At 39.8% G+C, this 20824-nt stretch overlaps 1 protein-coding gene and 1 non-coding gene across 17 annotated transcripts in view; both read right to left on the minus strand.

Annotated features, from left to right (window-relative positions):
- The window catches only part of DIP2B (DIP2 acetate--CoA ligase B (putative)), a 265368-nt gene that overhangs the window by 79487 nt on the left and 165057 nt on the right, over positions 1-20824 (minus strand). For 8 of the 16 annotated variants that reach the window (XM_035256790.3, XM_078336624.1, XM_017976053.4 and 5 more), the window contains exons 4-5: positions 13276-13401; positions 74-286 (exon numbers count right to left, since the gene is read on the minus strand). In XM_035256790.3, the coding sequence (XP_035112681.1) occupies positions 74-286; positions 13276-13401 (339 nt within the window). The remainder of the gene's footprint in view (positions 1-73; positions 287-13275; positions 13402-20824) is intronic. The other 8 variants (XM_078336631.1, XM_078336628.1, XM_035256791.3 and 5 more) reach the window with 1 other exon arrangement.
- Positions 16562-16672, minus strand: LOC118144640 (U6 spliceosomal RNA). Its single transcript, XR_004729398.1, has one exon. It is a non-coding gene; the product is annotated as a U6 spliceosomal RNA (small nuclear RNA).

Raw genomic sequence — 20824 nt, forward strand, 5'->3', positions numbered from 1 at the left:
CATAAACTATTTCCTGAATACTGGGAGCCAAATGGAAGGTAATTTGGGCTTCTTGGGTAGATCCAGCTCCTACCTATTCGAGTATTGGCAAATACATCAGCTAGAGACCCACTGGTTCCTTTGACCTCTCCGTGGGACAGCGTAGAAGATGCGGATGAAGAAGTGGACGATCCCTGAATAGAACGGTTGATCCAGGACTCAGCATTCTGTAAGCTCTGTTGCAAGGCAGCAGAGAGCGCAGCTTGGCGTCTCAGAGAGCCCTCATCCTCAGAGGCCGAAGATGTGTCTGTGTGGAATTAGAAAACAAGAAATTCTCGATCCTACCTAGAACAGAGACTTTTCAGTTCTTGCTCATTGATCACACATTCAGTTTTGACACCAGCAAAACATCCGCATTCTTAATGTAGATTAATATGTAAAGTTTCTCAAGAATCTCAAGGAAAAGTCTATGGACTAAAGCCTACAAATATAAAATAGCCTAACTCCATTGGTAATTTTTAATTGTTTTCTTTTAAACTCTTTCAGAATATTTAAACTTCATTCACTGCTTCTCTGTTGTAAGTTTTTTTAGTCCATCTACTTATATTCAAATAATACTGAAGTACTTATATGTCTTCCTCAATCTCTACTTGTGATAGACTGCTCCACTGATTTTGACAAGGTACTTATTAGTCTCTAAGGAAATGATCTTAACAGGGAGACACAAAAACTTAATTCTTGTTAAAAACGTATCTGCCAGGCCGAGCGTCATGGCTCATGCCTGTAATCCCAGCACTTTGGGAGGCTGAGGCAGGCAGATCACCTGAGGTCAGGAGTTTGAGACCAGCCTGGCCAACATGGTGAAACCCCATCTCTACTAAAAATACAAAACCTTAGCCAGGCATAGTGGTGGGTGCCTGTGATCCCAATTACTTGGGAGGCTGAAGCAGGAGAATCGTTTGAACCTGGGAGGTGGAGGTTTCGGTGAGCCACGATCATACCACTGCACTCTATCCTGGGCAACAGACCCAGACTCCATCTCAAAAAACAAACGAACAAAAATATATGCCAAACAATGAGCTAGGTGCTGGGGAATGAAGTGGCATAAACAGTCCTTAGCCTGGAGGCACTCATGGCTTTAATAGGAAAGGCAGCCAGTCAGGGGGTACAGGTAAGCTTTCCAAGCATGGCAGGAGAAGGCACAGCATCAGGATTTCTTTCCTTAATTTTTGGTTGGAGAAGAATTGTGAGAAATTCACTGATGTCTGCATTCAGCTTGGCTCTGACTTCAGGAAAATAGGCCTAAATCAGAAAGGCATGCTGCGGGGAAAAAAAAAAACAAAACTCAACCAAATAGAGGGAAGCAAAAGCTGAGGGAAACAGAAGTCAGAAATTTATTCCAAGGTTCTAAGCTTATGAAGCATATAGTTAAAGAGAGTATTTGGTCTGATGTGAGATTAACCTTTCTAAATGATTTTTGAGTTACGATTTATGATTTGTGAATTGAATTTCATTCAGTTTTTAAAAATTAAGCATTCCGTGGTTAGTGCTGCAGAACCCTTTCCTCTAACTCAGGTGAAACTGTAGGTTCATGTTCTGTTTTGGTTCAAAGAGCCAAATACGTAACTAATGGGGCTAAAAAACTGCTGGCACCTCACAATGAGAACCTGAACCACAAATGACTAATCTAATCCAGAAGTTAAATTCTGCAGGCCCACAGCAAGAGAGAAAGTTAAAATATTGGGCTGGGCGCTGGGGCTTGGGTCTGTAATCTTAGTACTTTGGGAGGCTGAGCTGGGTGAATCACTTGAGGTCAGGAGTTCAAGACCAGCCTGGCCAACATGGAGAAACCCGATCTTTACTAAAAGTACAAAAATTAGCTGGGCATGGTGATGCACACCTGTAATCCCAGCTACTCGGGAGGCTGAGGCACACAAGAATCACTTGAGCCCAGGAGGTGGAGGCTGCAAAGAGCGGAGGTTGCGCCACTGCCCTTCAGCTTGTGAGACCTAGTGAGGCTCCATCTTAAAAACAACCCCAGAAAGTTATATAATGACTATATATCCTTGCTTCTTGTTCTGTACTACCTCCAACTTATTATTTCATACTGAGGGAGGTCTGAGGCCTGAGACTGATTGTTTTTGCTTTTTAAAAAGTACTAATCACAATATGTGCCAGGAACTATGTCAAGTCCTGGGGGTTCTGAAGTGTATAAGTGTTTATGACATAGTAAGTGCCCTAAAAAGGCTTACAAGAGACACAGAAGCCCACAGATAATTTCAAAAGAATAGAATAGATGCTAAGAAATGGGAGTAATCAAAAGGTTTCACAGGATGGGACCAACCCCCCAGTCAGGGATTTCAAATACTTCTATGTAAGTAGAGCAAATACTCTGAAGGGGGATAAGGGGCAATAAAAATGAGGGTGGAGAGATAGTGACCAGATCACAAGGAGATAAAGTGATGAGGTCCATAAAGAAGAATAAGATCTAAGGGGTGATTAAAGGAAAATTTAAAGAAAAAAAGAAGTAATCACATCTGTACCCCTTTAAAGAAAGCGTTTTGTGTAATTTTCAGAAAATATTCTAACATTTCAACTGTACCCCAGGAAGCAAATATTCTGTCTTAGCAAACATGTTAAAAAAGGGAAGGAAGTCGAGATAGGGCCCATGGGACAGGTGAATTTGACCTTAAGAATAAAGTATTTTTGCCGGGCACAGTGGCTCACGCCTGTAATCCCAGCACTTTGGGAGGCCAAGGCGGGTGGATCACGAGGTCAAGAGATCGAGACCATCCTGGTCAACATGGTGAAATCCTGTCTCTATTAAAAATACAAAAAATTAGCTGGGCATGATGACACGTGCCTGTAATCCCAGCTACTCAGGAGGCTGAGGCAGGAGAATTGCCTGAACCCAGAAGCCAGAGGTTGTGGTGAGCCGAGATCACGCCATTGCACTCCAGCCTGGGTAACAAGCAAAACTCTGTCTCAAAATATAAATAAACAAAATAAAAAATAAAGTATTTTCAAGGTAACTTATCTCAAGATTCCACAATCTCCAATGGATTTGCAGGCTGCTTTTATTGTATCATATATTTTCATTTGTTTAAGTTTAAAATCAGAATAACCCAATTTGCAAAAGACAGTAAAACCAGTATTTTCACGATTAGGTTTACAGAAAATTGGTTTCATTATGTTTCTATATTGGATCAATTATGCAATTAGGAGTATTGTCTCAATTCAATTACCTTGTTTGCCTGCCAGTCCTCAGTGTTTAATGACTTATGACCATGGGGCAGCTTAGTGTAGTGGAAAAACATGGCTTTCGTGTCAACCTTCCATTCAAACTCTGGGATCCATCTCTTACTAGCTATGTGACTTGGGGATAAAATTACCCATCTGAGAAGACTGTCTGCTTATTTGTCCATCTGACAAACACACTAAACACTACATTAGTTGGTAGGAATAAAAAGTTGGGCAAGAAAACATCATCTTTACTCTTATGGGACTGAGACGAGTTTGAGGAGTTCAAGGCAGGCGCCCAAGGAAGTAAGACCTAACCCAAGACCTGATGGGTAAGTAGGAATTAGTTCTCAAGGGCCCAGAGTTTGGGAGAGTGCAGTGTCGGTAGAGGGGGCAGCACTCAAGAAAGCCTGGAGGGGACAGAAAACTTTCTGAAGATGTTAAAGAAACAGAGACTAGCCGGAGTGCAGGATGCAAGACTGACAGTCATGGAGATAAAGGATGGACAAGTAGATTAACACTAGGCTACCAATCGCCTTATAAGACAAGCTAAGGAAATTTCCCTTTATCCTAATCATAGCTGGGAGACCATGAACAAAGAATGTACAGAAAGCACCCACAGCAGTGCCAGCCCACACTGTTGGCCAATAAACATTAATTCCCCTTCTCATCCCCAGGAGAATGGTTAAAAGGAGTATGTATTTCTTTTTTCTTTCTTTTTTTTTTTTTTTTTTAAATAAAGACAGGGGCTCACCGTGTTGGTCAGGCTAGTCTTGAACTCCTGACCTTAGGTGATCCGCCTGCCTTCAAAGTGCTTGGATTACAGGCATGAGCCACTACGCCTGGCCTATGTATTTCTTTTTGATTTGGAACAATCTGAAATTTTTCCTAAGAACAATTTAAATGGCTAGTTCCAGCCTATAAACATGAAGGGAAAGATGACAGAAATTGACTAAAGGTTGTTAGAAGAAAATAATACTATGCCAAATCATGCCACCTGAGAAATGAGGTGCTTACCATGACTAATTCACTCTATGGTCACAGATAAGAAACTAGCTGGGTGAAGTTAAAAGATGATTATATGGTAAAGTCAATATAAAATGTATCACTGCTCTGAGATTGTATCTTTTAAAAAATCAAAACAAGGTCCTTTAAATATTATTACTTTTTAAAGCAATATGTCACCCGGGAAATTGTTATTAATTTGTAGAAATTTGGGCAAAATTAAATTAATAGAAATTTATTGTTTTCTCACTGATTCTGCTCTGATTAAACATAAACTCATGACTGTTATCACTTATAAACATCATCCCTAAGGTCTTATATATAATGAATATGTCTATACAACAGAAAACAATTTTGAAAACAGTTTGTCTTTCAGTTTATAATCTGCTGTGATTTTAACAAAGCACTACTGAAAACTGGTCACCAGTAGCCTATAATCCATTTATAACCAATTAGAAAACATATAAACAATTAGTGTGTTGGCCAGGCACATTGGCCCACGCCTGTCATCTCAAGCACTTTAGGATGTTGAGGCAGATGGATTGCTTGAGCTCAGGAGTTTGAGACCAGCCTGGGCAACATGACAAAACCCTGTCTCTACAAAAAATACAAAAACAGCCAAGTGTGGTGGCATGTGCCTGTAGCCTCAGCTACTTGAGAGGATGGCTTGAACCCAGGAAGTGGAGGCTGCACTGAGCCAGGATTGTGCCACTGCACTCCAGCCTGGGTGACAGGGCCAGACCTGGTCTCAATCATCCAACTAACCAATCAATCAATCAATCAATAAAACATATAGCTTGTTGATCTGGGAAAAGTGCTAAATTTGCTAATCCAGCCCAGGCTGGAGTGCAGTGGTGCAATCACAGCTCACTGCAGCTCTCGAGCTCAAGTGATCCTCCTACCCCAGCCTCCTGAGTAGCTGGGACTACAGGCATGCATCACCATGCCTGGCTAATGTTTTGTATTTTTTTGTAGAGACAGCATTCTGCCATGTTGCCCAGACTGGTCTTGTACTCCTGGGCTCAAGCGATTCTCCCACCTCAGTTTCCCAAAGTGCTGTGATCATATGTGTGAGCCACCATGCCCAGCCTACTAACTTCTTAACTGTTGTTGCACTCTTCTTCCTCAGCCATGTGTGGAAATGACTGTTTTAGAAAATGTATTATCTAAAAATGTTTAAAAAATTTAAACACTATACTGTTTATCCATTCCACTCCTGTGTATTTACTCAAGAGAAATGAAAGCATATATCTATACAAAGACTTTTATATGAATGTTCATAGGAACTTTATTTGTAATAGCTACAAATGAGAAACAACTTAAATGCCCATCAACAAAGGATTATATAAACAAATTATAGTATACCTTACAGCAATAAAAAGAATGATTCACTCTTGTGATCTATACAACAACATGAATGAATATCAAAATAATTATACAGAGTGAAAGAAGTCAGGCATCCACATCCCTGCAAAGTAAGACTGTATGGTTCTATTTGTATAAAGTTCTAGAATATGCAACTAATGTACAGTGGCAGAAAATAGATCAATGTTTACCTGGGGATGGAAAAAGGTGAGATGGAGAGATTATGAGAAAATCTGGGGGGGGGCGGTATTAGGGGAGAGGAATGATCGATACGTCTTTTTTGGAAGACAGGGTCTTATTCTGTCGCTCAGGCTGAACTGCGGTGGTGCGATTATGGTTCACTGCAATCTTGACATCCTGGGCTCTGGTGATTTTCCGGGCTCAGGCAATTTTCCCGCCTCAGCCTCCTGAGTAGCTGGGACTACAGGCATACATCATCTGTAGGCCTAGGCACTTGGGAGGCTGAGGCAGGAGGATCTTCTGAGCCCAGGAAATCTAGGCTGCAGTGAGCTATGATCGTGTCACTCCACTCCAGTCTGGGCGACAGAGCGAGATCCTATCTCAAAACAAAAAGATTCACGGGGGTGAAAATATGCCTTGGTGACAGGATAGTAACATCTAAGAGCCAGTCCACTTGAGGGATACTGTATAAATTAGACAAGCTTCCAGAAAGAGAGTATCTGCTAATAGGTTCCTACAACTGGGTTCATATATCAAGATTATAGACCCACACTGTAGCTTAGAATGGCAGGTAAGTCAAGACCTCGTCCTAATAACCACTACAAAATCTGTCACCTGAACTAGGCCAGGAAATGGGAGGTGACTCCCAAGTGGGAACTTCAAAGAACAAATAAATAAAACCCCCACCAAGACAATAATATATGATCTAGAAACTCATGGAAAGGAGTGGGCATGTGTGTTTGGGTGGGATGAGGTACCGTCAGGCAGAAGAGTGTTATTTTCTTTTGCTTTGGTGGATAGAGGAGTTTAAGACTTCCAGAAATACTGTAAAGAAAGGCAAAGGAAGTTTCTATGCAGGCAAGGGAAAAAGTTGAAGCTAGAGAAGGAAAATCTTTAGAGTCCTGAGAGAGCAGGCCAGGAATAAAAGCATATATAGATTGTAGAACACTTCCCAAAATAAAACAACAACAAAAGAATATACAGAAAAGAAGATCAAAAAGTTAGCTCTAGAAGCAAGGCCAACCGGAACCTACCCTGAGCTACAAATTCTGGGCAGCTTAATCAAACACTATACCTAACCTGCGGGGGGTAACTTCAGCAGACAAGGGTTAGGGAGACTTGCAGAACTACCCACAGCAATCTGTCTGTGTGTACAGAGAGCTGGCTGGGTACTGAAAAACTGGTCTGAAAGCTAAGTGGCAGGAGGTCCATGAGCTCCCTGACTAGCTGAGATACTTTTGAGAAAAGGGGCACTCATGAGTAACTACTCCAGGGCACTCTACCCACAATGAATCTCCAAACACTGTTTTTTTTTTTTTTTTTTTTAGGTATTTTCCCATATCTATAAAAAAACAGTTTACAAAACTTTTATTAAAAATATGGAAGTAAAAAGACTTTTTTTTCATTGACCGCCTATTTGAAAGCTAGATCAAATAAGCAGCAATTGTTAGAGCTCCACAATTAACCAGAAAATCTTTACTCAAGGACAGAACAGAATGGGAGGCAATATGCCAAGTGTCCTAAGAAATGGGCTTTCGAAGTCAGGCTGCTCTAGACTGTAATCTCGGCTTTGCCACTGATAGGTGTTGAGCACATCAGAGCTCAGGGTCTTAATCGTGGTGTCTGGTGTTTTCTTTCCACTCTCACTCATGGTAGATTATTTCTACAGTGTTTTTATTTATTAGCTCACATTCTGTAGATCTTTCTCTGTAGAAGCCCTAAGTCCCCCATGGAGTTCGTGTCCTTTCAAAGATCATTTGTGCCCAGGGTTATCATCAGCCTACAGCCACTTTTTAATGTTAGTTCTTACCAGGCAGGTAGTGCCATTCAAACCTTGTACCCACTGACCACAAATTCTCAGGGAAGGGCCCCGTCCCTGTTATTTCAAGGCCAGGCACCAGGCAAGCTTTTCTGACATCTTTTGCTGACAAGTTACCTTCTTCTAATTCACTTGACTGCTAAAGATGTAACTCCCTCCAGAGATCTTAATTCCAGCTTGCAACCTCAACCTTAAACAGGCCCAACGTTTTATTACTGTAGTTAAAATTAAGGTCCCCCATTTACTGATATTCCTCACCACAGGCAGTGGATTTGTTCATCATTCTCCCTTGCTCCTGTATGCATTCAAAAAAAAGCTGGTTACACTTTACCCAGCATTTCTAAAAGAACATTTTCTTTCCCACCTTTCTCTGGTGATCTGATCGGTTATGTGTCTAAAAACAGAAGTCTGGGCAAGTTATTGAGCCTCTCTAAACCTGTTTTTTCATTTGTAAAATGGGGTAGAAGACTGCTGAGAGAACTAAAAATGAAAAAAATATATGTTAAGCACTTGGTCCTTTGACTGGTACATGGAGGTCATGCAATAAATGGTAACTATAAAGTTACTCTTATCAGCAAACCTTAAATTTTACAATCAGGTATTGAAACAAACAAATTCAACTGGATATCGTGGGTTCTTGTTGTGTCTTGGCTTAAAAACATTGGATATTCACTAGTCTCCCAAGTAATTGGGGACCACTTGTTGTAACCCATACCAATCATGAAATACACTATTAAAATGATATGACTCTATTAATTACAGCACATTTATTATGGAGGTCTGATTTGCCAACTCTGTGTACTTTGTGGTTTAGGTTAAAATTAGAATATTTAGGAAAGACTCCCCAAACTGGTAAATCATCAGGTATTCTACGTTCAAATTAACAGACTGATATATATTTTAGACTATAAGCATTCAGAAGGCAACAGTTATTTAATTTGTTTGTAAAAATACTCATTCCAGTACCATGCATATATATATGAGTACCTACTAGGAAAAGAGGTTTTTGTTTTTTTTTTTTAAGATGAGGGTCTGGTGTCACTCTGTCATCCAAGCTGGGGTACACTGCTGTGATCATGGTTCACTGCAGCCTTGACTCAACTGATTCTCCCACTTAAGCCTCCTGAGTAGCTAGAACCACAGGCATGCACTACCATGTCCAGCTCATTTTTAAAAATTTTATTTTATTTAGCATTATGAATGAATTAAAAAAATATTATTTGTAGAGATGAGATCTCTTGCTCTATTACCCAGGATGGTCTCAAACTCCTGGGCTGAAAGGATCCTCCAGCCTCAGCCTCCCAAAGTGCTGGAATTACAGGCATGAGCCGTGGCTATAAAGTATGCAGAATTTTCTAAATAAAGATGACAGTTTAGTAGAATAATGAACACAACCAAGAAGATTTTGAGTCTGACACTTGGTTACTTTTTGACCTGGGGCAAATTACTCAGCCACTATGAACCTGCTTATTTCCTCATCTCTAAATCTGCTCTTCCTACTTTTCAGCATATTTATGAGAAACAAATGATGCAGGGCAGTCATTAGTACCTGAAAGTCCTTTGCACACCGTAATGTATAATTCCATGAAGCGTTCTTAAAGTAGGTTAAAAGGATAATATCCCAGTCTGTTCCTGGGTATCATTTTCATATACAGAAATACAGAGCAGGGTATGCTGGCTCATGCTTATAATCCCAACACTTTGGGAGGCTTATGTGGGAGAATCTCTTGAGCCCAGGAGTTTGAGACCAGCCTAAGCAACATAGTGAGACCCCATCTCTACAAAAAAAATTAAAATATTAGCCGGGTGTGGCAACACGTAGCTGCTGTCCCAGCTACTAGGAGGCTGAGGTGTGAGAAACGCTTGAGCCTGGGAGATTGAGACTAGAGTGAATTGTGATTGAGCCATTGTATTCCAGCCTGGGCAACAGAGGCTGTCTCAAAAAAAAAAAAAAAAAGGGAAATTCTCCTTGTTTTCTGGCCCTATGAATTACTCTAGCTACTCTCAAGCAGAGCCCTGTGTGAGACAGACTTCTAAATTTAAGCCAGTTGAAATGGCTTACTGTGCTTTAGGGTCATTAAGTGGTCTATTTGGTCATCTGTGTACTCTCAGAATGCAGCAAAGGGTAAGTACACAAGAGTACAGAAAAAGCTTAGAGGGAAAAAATATATGCTGTAGTTTTTGCATTGTGCTTTGCTGTATGAATGAGTAATAGCGTTACACAAAGAACCCCTACAAAGAAAGAGCTGAGGTAATTGCCTCATGACATTAGTAAATGATTTCAGCACATAAAGGGAACTGGATGGCAGTAATTCAAGCAGTCTAAGAGACTCTGAAAAAGGCCACAGGCACTAAAAGAACCATAGATTGCTATCAATTTAGAGAATTTAAATTTTCTAATCTACAAGATAGAAATTAGTGTACATATCAATAAGCAAATTTTAGGGTGACTGACATCTTATCATTTAAGAGTGATTTGTGAACAAAAGACGAATTATTTCCCATGCCAACTAGTTACCATATTTTCCAGACTATATGGTACTATAAATAAAGCCAAAATTTCTGACATATTTTACTCCTTAATCCTTTTTTATTAAATCCCTCAAAAAGAACAGCTCTAAATTTTCATAAATTCAGTAATTCAAAGTTATTTGTTGAGTGCCTCCCAAAGAAGCTGACTGGCTAGTGTATTCTGTAAGTCATCCCTGAAACCAGATGCATACAGGACAGCAAGTGCAGAGTGATACCTTGACCCAAGATGCGCTTTACAATGTACGCTGTAACATCTCAGGCAGCAAACAAATAAAGAGGCAACTAAATCCTGTAAAACGTTAGGCTAATTTTTCCCTGCCAGAGTGGCACAATTTTTTGCTTGTTTGTTTTTTAAAGATATGGAATCTCACTCTATTTCCTAGGCTGGAGTAAGGTGGATTGATCTCGGTTCACAGCAGCCTCAACCTCTGGATCAAGTGATCCTCCCACCTTAGTCTCTCAAGTAGCTGGAACCACAGACGTGCACCACCACACTTGGCTAATTGTTTTATTTTTTGTAGAGATGGGGTCTCACTATATTGCACAGGGTACTCCTGTCCTAGGCTCAAGCAATCCTCCCACCTTGGCCTCCCAAAATATGGAGATTACAGGTATGAGCCAACATGCCCAGCCCACAACTGTTTTTAGGTCACTTTTATCCCTGGCCAGAAGCTGATTTAAAAAAAAAAAAAAAAACAGCCTATAACAGCATCGATTAATGTAAATTTTCTTCCTCCTTCCCTTCTCTTGAGCTTCCCTTCCCTTGAATGCAGCCTTGGCATTCTTGTAAGCTTCAGTGTTTCTGTGGCTATCAGAGTAGATATGCAAGATAAAACCTATTCCACATGCTTGGATTAGGCTGTAACAAGTTCTGGGAGATACTGATGTAGGGTTAAACTACAACTGGCATTGGAAACAGCCAATTGGTAGCTCTTAGAGAATGGAATCTGATTCCTAATGTGGGAACAGCAAATTCTACTCCCTAAAATGAAAGGTGCTAATGGAAGCCTTATAATAGAGTTCTTCCCACATTTCCTCACTAGAGCAAAGTATTTGTCTTAGGCATGTGTGTAATTGTCGCAAGACAGCATCAAGACATCCCATGTGGAGGCTGTGTGAGAAATCACTATGCAGGGTGTGCTCAATGTTTCCCCTTGTTGTGAGAGAATTCCTCTTCTATCTGGCAACACAGATGTCCCTCACAGCACATGAAGGCTTCTCAGATACTATTCAGAGATCTCCAGAACAGGAGATAAAGGGGTACAGAAACTTTTTGTTACTGTTCTGCTGGATACAAGTCTTAGGAGAGAGGACTAAAGCTTTGTAATCATAAAATTTTTGAAACACATAAGGTGATGGAGAACATTAGGCCACATCTCCAAAGCTGCAGACAGAGGAGAACATTAGTGTTTAGAAATACAGAGGCCTATAGCAAATTCTAAAGGACTACAGTCTCATTCAGCGAACAGCTGTGATTTGTTTCTAGAGCTGGTAAATTCCTCTCAGGCAGTGACTTTTGTAAAAGGGGTTAGAAAAGGTTTCCACTCCTTTTGAGCATTCTCAAGGTCCTTTGCTGCATTCTCACATTTCACCCAAAGCCTTGAGAGCAGCCTATTTACTCTGAAACTGCATGTCTTTGATACAGCTTTAGAGGGAATTGTTTCTAAGAACTATATGTCATGCTGCTCCCTACCCTTTGCCATTTACTGCAACTGAACCCTCAGCCACACTGCAGTGTAATCTGCCAGAAAAGAATAGCTACTAAACTGAGAGCCCCCTTTGTCCATGAGGACCCAACTTGCGCTGTACTAATGTAGAAGGGAAACCATCCAAGATTTTCAATGAGTAGGTTTGAAGTATGCACCATTAGAGACACAAACTGTCTTACTGTGATAGCTGGGTAGAGGTATCCTGTCCTACATTTTGAGAAACACTTGAAGCCACAGAGCTATTTCTCTTTCAAACATATTGACACCACAGATGTGAAGAAAAAAAGCACACACAGTTAATGAGCCCACGGCATACCTAAATGCTCTGAGAAGTTAGCCAAAACCATGGAGAAAACTATTAATATTAATCTGGATCAGGGAATAGGATCAGTATAAACAGCTTAAACACTTGACAGCTGTAAATAAAAGTCAACCACAAGGCAACCTAGGAATCTCCCCAAATACGTAATAAGTAGTTTAGACCAAAAACGTATGAGGAAATTTGTTTCCAAAGATTTCATTACCAGTAACATAAAAGTAGGAAGAGAGACACTATTGAGGCTCTGAAATAGATTTACTATGCTTAGTCTCAAAGGCCTATATCAAGATCTTGTCTGGAATTTGATCTAAAAAAATTTTTTTTAAGCTTCCACTAGAGAAGTATAAAAAAAATTTTTTTAAAGGTTTTTAAAAACTTTGGGAAAGATTCTGTACAGACAAGACAACTTAGATTATTTCCAGTTATTCCTCAAATATGAAGTTATAACTCTTAAATTTACTTTAGGGGGTATAAGGATTCCAAGTATGGTGAACATGGATGGTATAAAGATACCTAGTTCCCACTGATCTCATGACCCCATTATAAAAAGTAGATTCTTAAAAATACATAAATGTGTACAAAATACATTAACGCACACACACATAAACACACTTATATATGTTTTGCAGGTCTATTACAACTTTGCATGATTGCTCTTCCATAATCGTTAATGACACACAAACTTTTGTCCCAAGTCCAACTATTCTTATGCTTGCTGCAGAGATGAAGCATTTGGTCTAGGAGTATAAATGAAATAAATATATGACTACAAGTGGTATTTTCGGTGACAATGAAAGTGGCTATTTAACCACAGCAGGATTTTGGCCTAAGCTTTGGCCTGTATTTATAACTATATAAGTTTGGGGATTATGGGGGGCGGGGGAAAAGGCTGGAATTCAGAAGGAAAGTTTTTGTTTTGTTTTGTTTTGAATAGTTTTACTCTTAAGGCATCTTTTGTGGGCTATTTATGAGGTGAAAAGCAAAACCTGTCACCTTCACAGTTATCTTACATTGCACTAATGGTGGGGAGAAGATTCTGGTTCTTACCTCAGAAAAGAAATAGCAGAACTTATTTCAGGAACATCAAGGTAGTAACTGTCACAGAGAAAAAGCTCTGATAAACCTACCAGGAGGTGTGCAGGCATCTGCAGGAGACTGAACAAATGTGGATCGTCTTTTGGTTGGCATGGGCAAAGCCATCTTCTGTTCTTTATGCTTTGCCAGCGCGGCCTGAACTGCTTCTGTGTGGATATCTGAAAAATTAAACATTTGCATTTATTAGCTTCCAGCTCTTAAAAGTGTTTACCACTGTGAGCTGAACTATGAGCTGAACTATCACTGCCTCATTTGTTTGAAAAAGAAAAAAAAGGTAAAGGGGGGCCAAGTGGCTCACACCTGTAATCCCAGCACTTTGGGAGGCCGAGGAGGGTGGATCACAAGGTCAAGAGTTCAAGACCAGCCTGACCAATATGGTGAAAACCTGTCTCTACTAAAAATACAAAAATTACCCAGGCATGGTGGCACACATCTGTAGTCCCAGCTACTTGGAAGGCTGAGGCAGGAGAATTCCTTGAACCAGGGAGGCAGAGTTGCAGTAAGCCAAGATCATGCCACTGCACTCATGCCTGGGTGACATCTCAAAAAAAAAAAAAGGAAAGAGAATATTTAGGTGATTTTTATTTATAATTTGATTTAGACCAATTAGAAATAAAAATAAAAAACATAAATAAAAGAAGCCAAGGATAATTTTTATGGAGGAGGAAAATGAAGTCCAGAATGATATGTGACTGCTCAACATACCAGACAAAGAGTTGACAGAGATGTGGGGAGGTGGGTGGGAACAGAATATTGAGTCTAACATGCATCTGTGCCAGGCAGGAAATCCTGCCTCAAATGGAATGAGTGCTGTGCGGGTGCCTGGAGAACACTCATTATTTTTCAAGAAAAGCAGCTTAGGATTTGCTTAACTGTCTGAAAGAAAACTTGGTTGAGACCCCTCAGTTCTATGCCACAGGAACAGGATTGATTTTGATCTAGAAAAACATAAGGGCAGATGTTACTTGTTTGCCACTCTGGGCACAAAAAAATTTCAGCTCTCTACTTGAATGTCTAATAGGAATCTCAAAATTAACACCTCCAAACCAAAGTCTTGATTTTTGACCCCCACCCCAAAGTTCACTCTATAGTTCCACAAAATGGAATCATACTGTACGCTGTATTTTGTATTCTCCTTAAAAAAAAAAAAAAAAAACTTTACAAAATCTTACTGAGATAGATAACAGCTGAAGTAGCTTCCTAATGCACAAAAAACAGTTTCCTTTTGTGTAAGAATGGGCCTAATCCACACACAAACTATCCATCCATACCTCTCTGTAAAGTAAATATAGTCCTTATAAGAGTTAGACCAATGAGATTCTTTTTTTTTCCTTTTTCTTTTTGGAATTTAAACTCTGAATCAAGAAACTGCGGGTCCTAAAATGGTGTAACTTTAATGACCACGTGACAATGCCCTAGAAAGAAGGAAGGTTTTAACTTCAAGGTTGAGATTCCCAGAGTTCTCTCTCCTTTCTAGGGGTTTCTCAAATGTTGTGTTTCTATGACCTACTTCAGGTATTTAAGGTAGCCTTTGTAAGTTGGCCTCTGTTTCCTGCAACCAGAAAACCTCCACTAAGGCAACTGGAAACATCTCACTGTGTAACATAACTTTTAAGGGCTGCATAGTATTTCTCTGCATGAATGTGCCATGATTGACTTACACAACTCCTTATTATCAGATACTAGGTTACTTCCAAATTTTTATTTTTTTAATTAATTAATTTTTTTATCCCATATAGACTATGATCTGATATTTCCAAATTTTTGTAACTATTTATAGAATAATTCGGTATTTTCACCTTAGCACATGTCTAATTATTTTCTTAGAATTAATTCCAATAACTGCTGAGATCAAAGTACATGTACTTCTTTTTCCAGAAATATTTCAAACATATTTCCTAAAAATAAGCAATTCTGTCTTATATAACCCCAGGAAATTATTCAAAATCCAGAAATTGGCTGGGTGCAATGGCTCACACCCGTAATTCTAACACTTTGGGAAGCCCAGGCGGGTGGATCAATAGAGGTCAGGGGTTCGAGACCAGCCTGACCAACATGGTGAAACTGTCTCTACTAAAAATACAGAAATTAGCCAGGCATGGTGGCACCTGCCTGTAATCCCAGCTACTCAGGAGGCTGAGGCAGGAGAATCACTTGAACCCAGGAGGTGAAGGATGCAGTAAGCCAAGATCACACCATTGCCCTCTAGCCTGGGCAACAGAGTGAGACTGTCTCAAAAAAACAAAACAACAAAATCCAGAAATTCTTCTTTTTTCTTTCTATTTTTTTTTTTTTTTTTTTTTTTTTTAGATGAGGTCTTGCTATGTATACTGCCCAGGGCAGGACTTGAACTGGGGTCCAGTGATCCACCCACCTCAGCATCCTGAAATGCGAGGATTACAGGTGTGAGCCACTGAGCCCAGCCAAAATCCAGAAATTCAACATTGATACAAACTATAATCTAACCCACAATCCATATTCCAACATAGCCAGTTGTCTCAATAATGTCCTCTATAGGTTTTCCCTGCACCCTTCTTCCTGATCTGGGATCTACTGGAGGAAATCCCACATGTTTAGTTGTCCTGACCTGTCTCTTGATTCTCCTATAATCCAGAACTGTTTCTCAGCCTTATTTTTTCTTTTATTATCTTGATATTTTTGTACAGACTAATTATTTTGTAAAATGTTCTTCAATTTTGGATTGTTTCATATTTTCTTATAATTAGTTTAAGGTTACACATTTTGGCAGAAATTCCATAGAAATAATTTGTTGTCTTCTTTTTTTTGGGGGTGGGTGGTAAAGATGGGAGTCTTACTGCATTGCCCAGGCTGGTCTCAAACTACTGGTCTCAAGGAATCCTCCTAATTCAGCCCTCAAAATGCAGCACTGGGATTACAGGCATGAGCCACCATGCCCAGCCAGAAGTAATGTTTTTCTCAAAACATGATGTCAGGATGCATCTGCTCCGTTATGGTAATATAACTTTAATTGCAAAGTTGGTTACTTTGCTGAACATGGTATCTGCTAAATAAATTCACTGTAGTTACCATTCTTCCCCTTATAATTAACAAGTAATTTATAGGAGGATACTTTTGAGACTATAAATATTATATACTTTGTCATCCTTTCAACTCACTAGTTTTAGCATCCATTGATAATTCTTGGTGAAATCAACTCTTTTTTTTTTTTTAAATAGAAATGGGGTTTCTCTATGTTGCCCAGGCTGGTCTCAAACTCATGGGCTCAAGGGATTCTCCTGCCTTGACCTCCCAAAGTAACTGGATTACAGGTGTGAGCCACTGTAGCTGGCATATAAAAAAAAATTATTTTTAATGGAACGTTTCACAAGTTTTGTGTCATCCTTACTCAGAGGTCATATTAATCTTCCCTGCATTGGTCCAATTTTAGTATATGTGCTGCTGAAGCAACGGAATCAATTATTATAATAACAACTACAATATGATAATTTTATAGCTCCACCATTTCTTCTACATTTATTAGTTGTTATTTATTATAAGAAAAAGCTTTCCTGGCCAGCACGGTTACTCACACTTGTAATCTCAGCATTTTAGGAGGCCGAGGAGGGTAGATCACCCAAGGTCAGGAGTTCAAGACCAGCCTGACCAACATGGTGAAACCCTGTTCCACTAAAAATACAGAAATTAGCTGGGCATGGTGGCGCAAGCCTGTAGTCCCAGCTACTTGGGAGGGTGAGGCACAAGAACTGCTTGAACCTGGGAGGGGGAGGTTATAGTGAGCCAAGATTGTGCCATTGCCCTCCAGCCTGGGCGAAAGAGCAAGACTCCATATCTCCAAAGAAAAAAAGAAAGAAAAAGCTTTCCTTTCTCCCCTAGTTATTTATCTCAACATGAGCCCACTGATTCTCATTTTATTCCATGATTATTCTGTTACTATCATTATTTTGATGCTCATATTTTTGCAGATTTGACCAATAGGAGTCCCTTCATACTGACTCTCATGTCCTTTGGACACAGTTCCATCATTTTGAGCAGTTGTTTTATGACATAAGATATTCCATGCTCATGAGGTACTTTTCCTGCTCCAGCCCTAGAATTATACCTTTCTTCAAGGAAGATGTGGCTCCTTTTAGGGAAAAATGAATGGCATTTAAAAACCAAGATCTTGGCTGGGTGTGGTGGCTCACACCTGTAATCCCAGCACTTTGGGAGGCCAAGGCAGGCAGATCACAAGGTAAGGAGATCAAGACCATCCTGGCTAACACAGTGAAACCCGTCTCTACTAAAAATACAAAAATTAGCCGGGTGTGGTGGCACACTCCTGTAGTCTCAGCTACTTGAGAGGCTGAGGCAGAAGAATCCCCTGAACCCGCAGAGGCTGCAGTGAGCGGAACTGCACTCCAGCCTAGGCAACAGAGCGAGACTCTGTATTAAAAAAAAACACACACAAAAAAACCCAACATCTTAGAAGCAGGGGTACTCAGTGCTGTTGGGTATCTTTTCTAAGCCCTTTTGATGGATCAAGAAATTCATACATGTATAACATATGTTTCTAACTATATTTAAAATGATAAGTTCATATTAATACTTCCATTTCCAATTCAACATCATTCTAATTTTCCTTCTTTCCATGTATAATTCCCTTCTCTAATAGGACAAAACCTGGTTCACGATATTCTCAATATATTTTACTCATTTCTCAACCCTACCATACACAGGAAGTACATTTTAAAAATTATTTTTTTGAGACAGGGTCTCACTCTTGTCACCCAGGCTGGAGTGCAGTGGCATGATCTCAGCTCACCGCAAACTCCACCTTCCAGGCGCAAGCAATCCTCTCACCTCAAACTCATGAGTAGCTGGGACCACAGGTGCAGACACAGCTAATTTTTTTTTTTGCATTTTTGGTAGAGACGGAGTTTTACCGTGTTACCCAGGCTGTCCTCAAATTCCTGGGCTAAAGCAATCTGGCCACCTTGGCCTCCCAAAGAGCTGGGATTATGGGCGTAAGTCACTGCGACCAGCCAAAAATTGCTATCTTATGCCAATATGAAAAATAAATCTTCTAACTAGTGTTCAGTGTTTACTTGTAGTCCTTTTGGTCTTTAGACTTAGGACATATAATTAAAGTATCACGGTAAAAAGCTATTTGAGTTAGTTTTCATCTTTTCCTGCTTTGGTGTGTTTCTATAGTTCACAGAGTTAGGTTGATTTTTTTGTTTATATTCCATAAGTCTTTCCCAATCTTGCTGATTAAAAATTAACATGGTTCCAAAAGCCAAAACTATACCAAAAAGTTAGCTTAAAGAATTATTACTACCCCAGCAATCACTTCTACCCCCATCCCACCCACCCTCCTGTCTATAGGTAGCAGATACATATATTTATAATTTTTTATAAAAATAAGCAGACATGTATATCTTTTCATGTCCCTGTCTTTCATGAACAAAAGAAGTGTATTATATTTTTTGCACTTTGCTTTTTCCACTGAACAATACTCCCTGGAAATCACTCTCTATCAGCATTCTTCATTCTTTTTTATAGCTGTACAGTACTCTACTGTACACAGTTTATTAAACTATTATCCTATGTCTGGACGTGTAGGTGTTTCTAATATTTTACAATTAAAAAGAATGCTGTAACAAATAGCCTTCTATAAATATGTTTTTATACTAATTAGGGCATATCTTTCAGAGTAAATTCTGATGAGAGAATTCTAAATAAAAAAGCAAGTAAGTATCAATTTTGTCACATCTTGGAAAATTCTTCCCCAAAAAGGGTTTTTACCACCCTTCATTACTACTAGCAATGTACAGGTATACTGCAACCCCACAGCCTCACCTTTGGAGTGTGTTGTCTAGTTTTTTGATTGCTGCCAACTTGACAGCTGAGAACTGGTATCCTAGTATAGTTTTAATTTGTGTTTCCTTGATCATTAGTGAGATTAAAGCTTTTTGCAGAGGACATAAGGGCCATTTGATGTTGTCTGTTTTTAAGTGAAGTGAATGTTCATGTCACTTAGTCACTTTTTTTCTTCCAGCCTTCTCTGTTTATTTTTCCTTATATTAGAAATCTTTTCTGGCCAGGTGCAGGGGCTCATACCTATAATCCAAGCATTTTGGGAGGCCAACATGGGAGGAGTATATAACCAGCCTGGGCAACATAATAAAACCCTACCTCTACAAAAAATAAAAAACTGCCCATGTGGTGGCATGTGCCTGTAGGCCTAGCTACTAAGGAGGCTGAGACAGGAGGATCACTTGAGCCCAGGAGGTTGAGGCTGCCTGGGCCATGATTGCACTACTTGCACTCCAGCCTGGGCAACAGAGTGACACTCTGTCAAGAAAGACAAGGCGGATGGACCGACGGACGGACGGATGAAAGCAAAGAGGGAAGGGAAGGAAATGGGGAAGGGAAGAGGGAAGGAAAGTGGGAAGGGAAGGAAAGAAAGAAGGGAAGAGGGAAGGGAAGGAAGGAAATATTTTCTTTTGGTATGGCATTTGTTTTTGTTTTTCCCTTTATGTGACATTTGGATAGCAGGCATTTGTTTTTTTGACATTGTTTATGGCTTTTTTTAAACCATGCAAAAGATGTGTTCTTAAAAATTATTACAGAATTAAGCTCTCAAATAAAAAAAACCAAACTATAACATAAGGAACTAAAAAAAGAACAAACTAAATCCAAAATTAGGAGAAGGTGCTTGGCGTGGTGGCTCACGCCTATAATCTCAGTACTTTTTGAGGCTAAGGTGAGTAGATCACCTGAGGTCAGGAGTTTGAGACCAGCCTGCCCAACAGAGTAAAACCCCATCTCTACTAAAAATTCAAAGAATTAGCCAGGTGTGGTGGCAGGCGCCTGTAGTCCCAGCTACTTGGGAGGCTGAGGCAGGAGAATCACTTGAACTCGGGAGATGGAGGTTGCAGTGAGCTGAGAGCATGTCACTACACTCCAGCCTGGGCAACAGAGTAAGGTTCCATCTCAAAAATAAAAAACAGAAGGAAAGAAATAATAAAGATTACAGTAGAATTAAATGACATAGAGAATAGAGAAATAGGGGGCAAAAATCAACAAGCTAGTTGGTTTTTTGAAAAGATCAACAAATTGACAAACCCTTAGCTTTATTAAGAACAAAAGAAAGAAGATTGAAATAACTAAAATAAGAAGTAAAAGAGGAGACATTACAACTGGATGCCGCAGAAATAAAAGGAATTATAAGAGACTATGGGCTAGGTACAGTGGCTCACGCCTGCAATCTCAGCAGTTTGGGAGGCCAAGGTGGTCAGATCACATGAGCCCAGGAGGTGGAAACCAGCCTGCGCAACATGACAACACCTGTGTCTACAAAAAACACAAAAATTAGCTGGCATGGGTGAGTCTGCCTGTGTAGTACCACCTACCAACGGTTGCGGCAGGAGAACTGAGGCTGTAGTGAGCCATAATTGTGCCACTGCACTTTAGCCTCGATGACAGAGAGAGACTTTCTCAAAAAAAAGAAAAGAAAGACTACTATGAATAATTACCTACCAACAAATTGGATAATATACAAGAAACTGGATTAATTCCTAGAAACATAAACCTACCAAGACTGAATAACAAAAAAAT

Source organism: Callithrix jacchus, chromosome 9 (assembly GCF_049354715.1).
Source record: "Callithrix jacchus isolate 240 chromosome 9, calJac240_pri, whole genome shotgun sequence".
Taxonomy (NCBI): domain Eukaryota; kingdom Metazoa; phylum Chordata; class Mammalia; order Primates; family Cebidae; genus Callithrix; species Callithrix jacchus.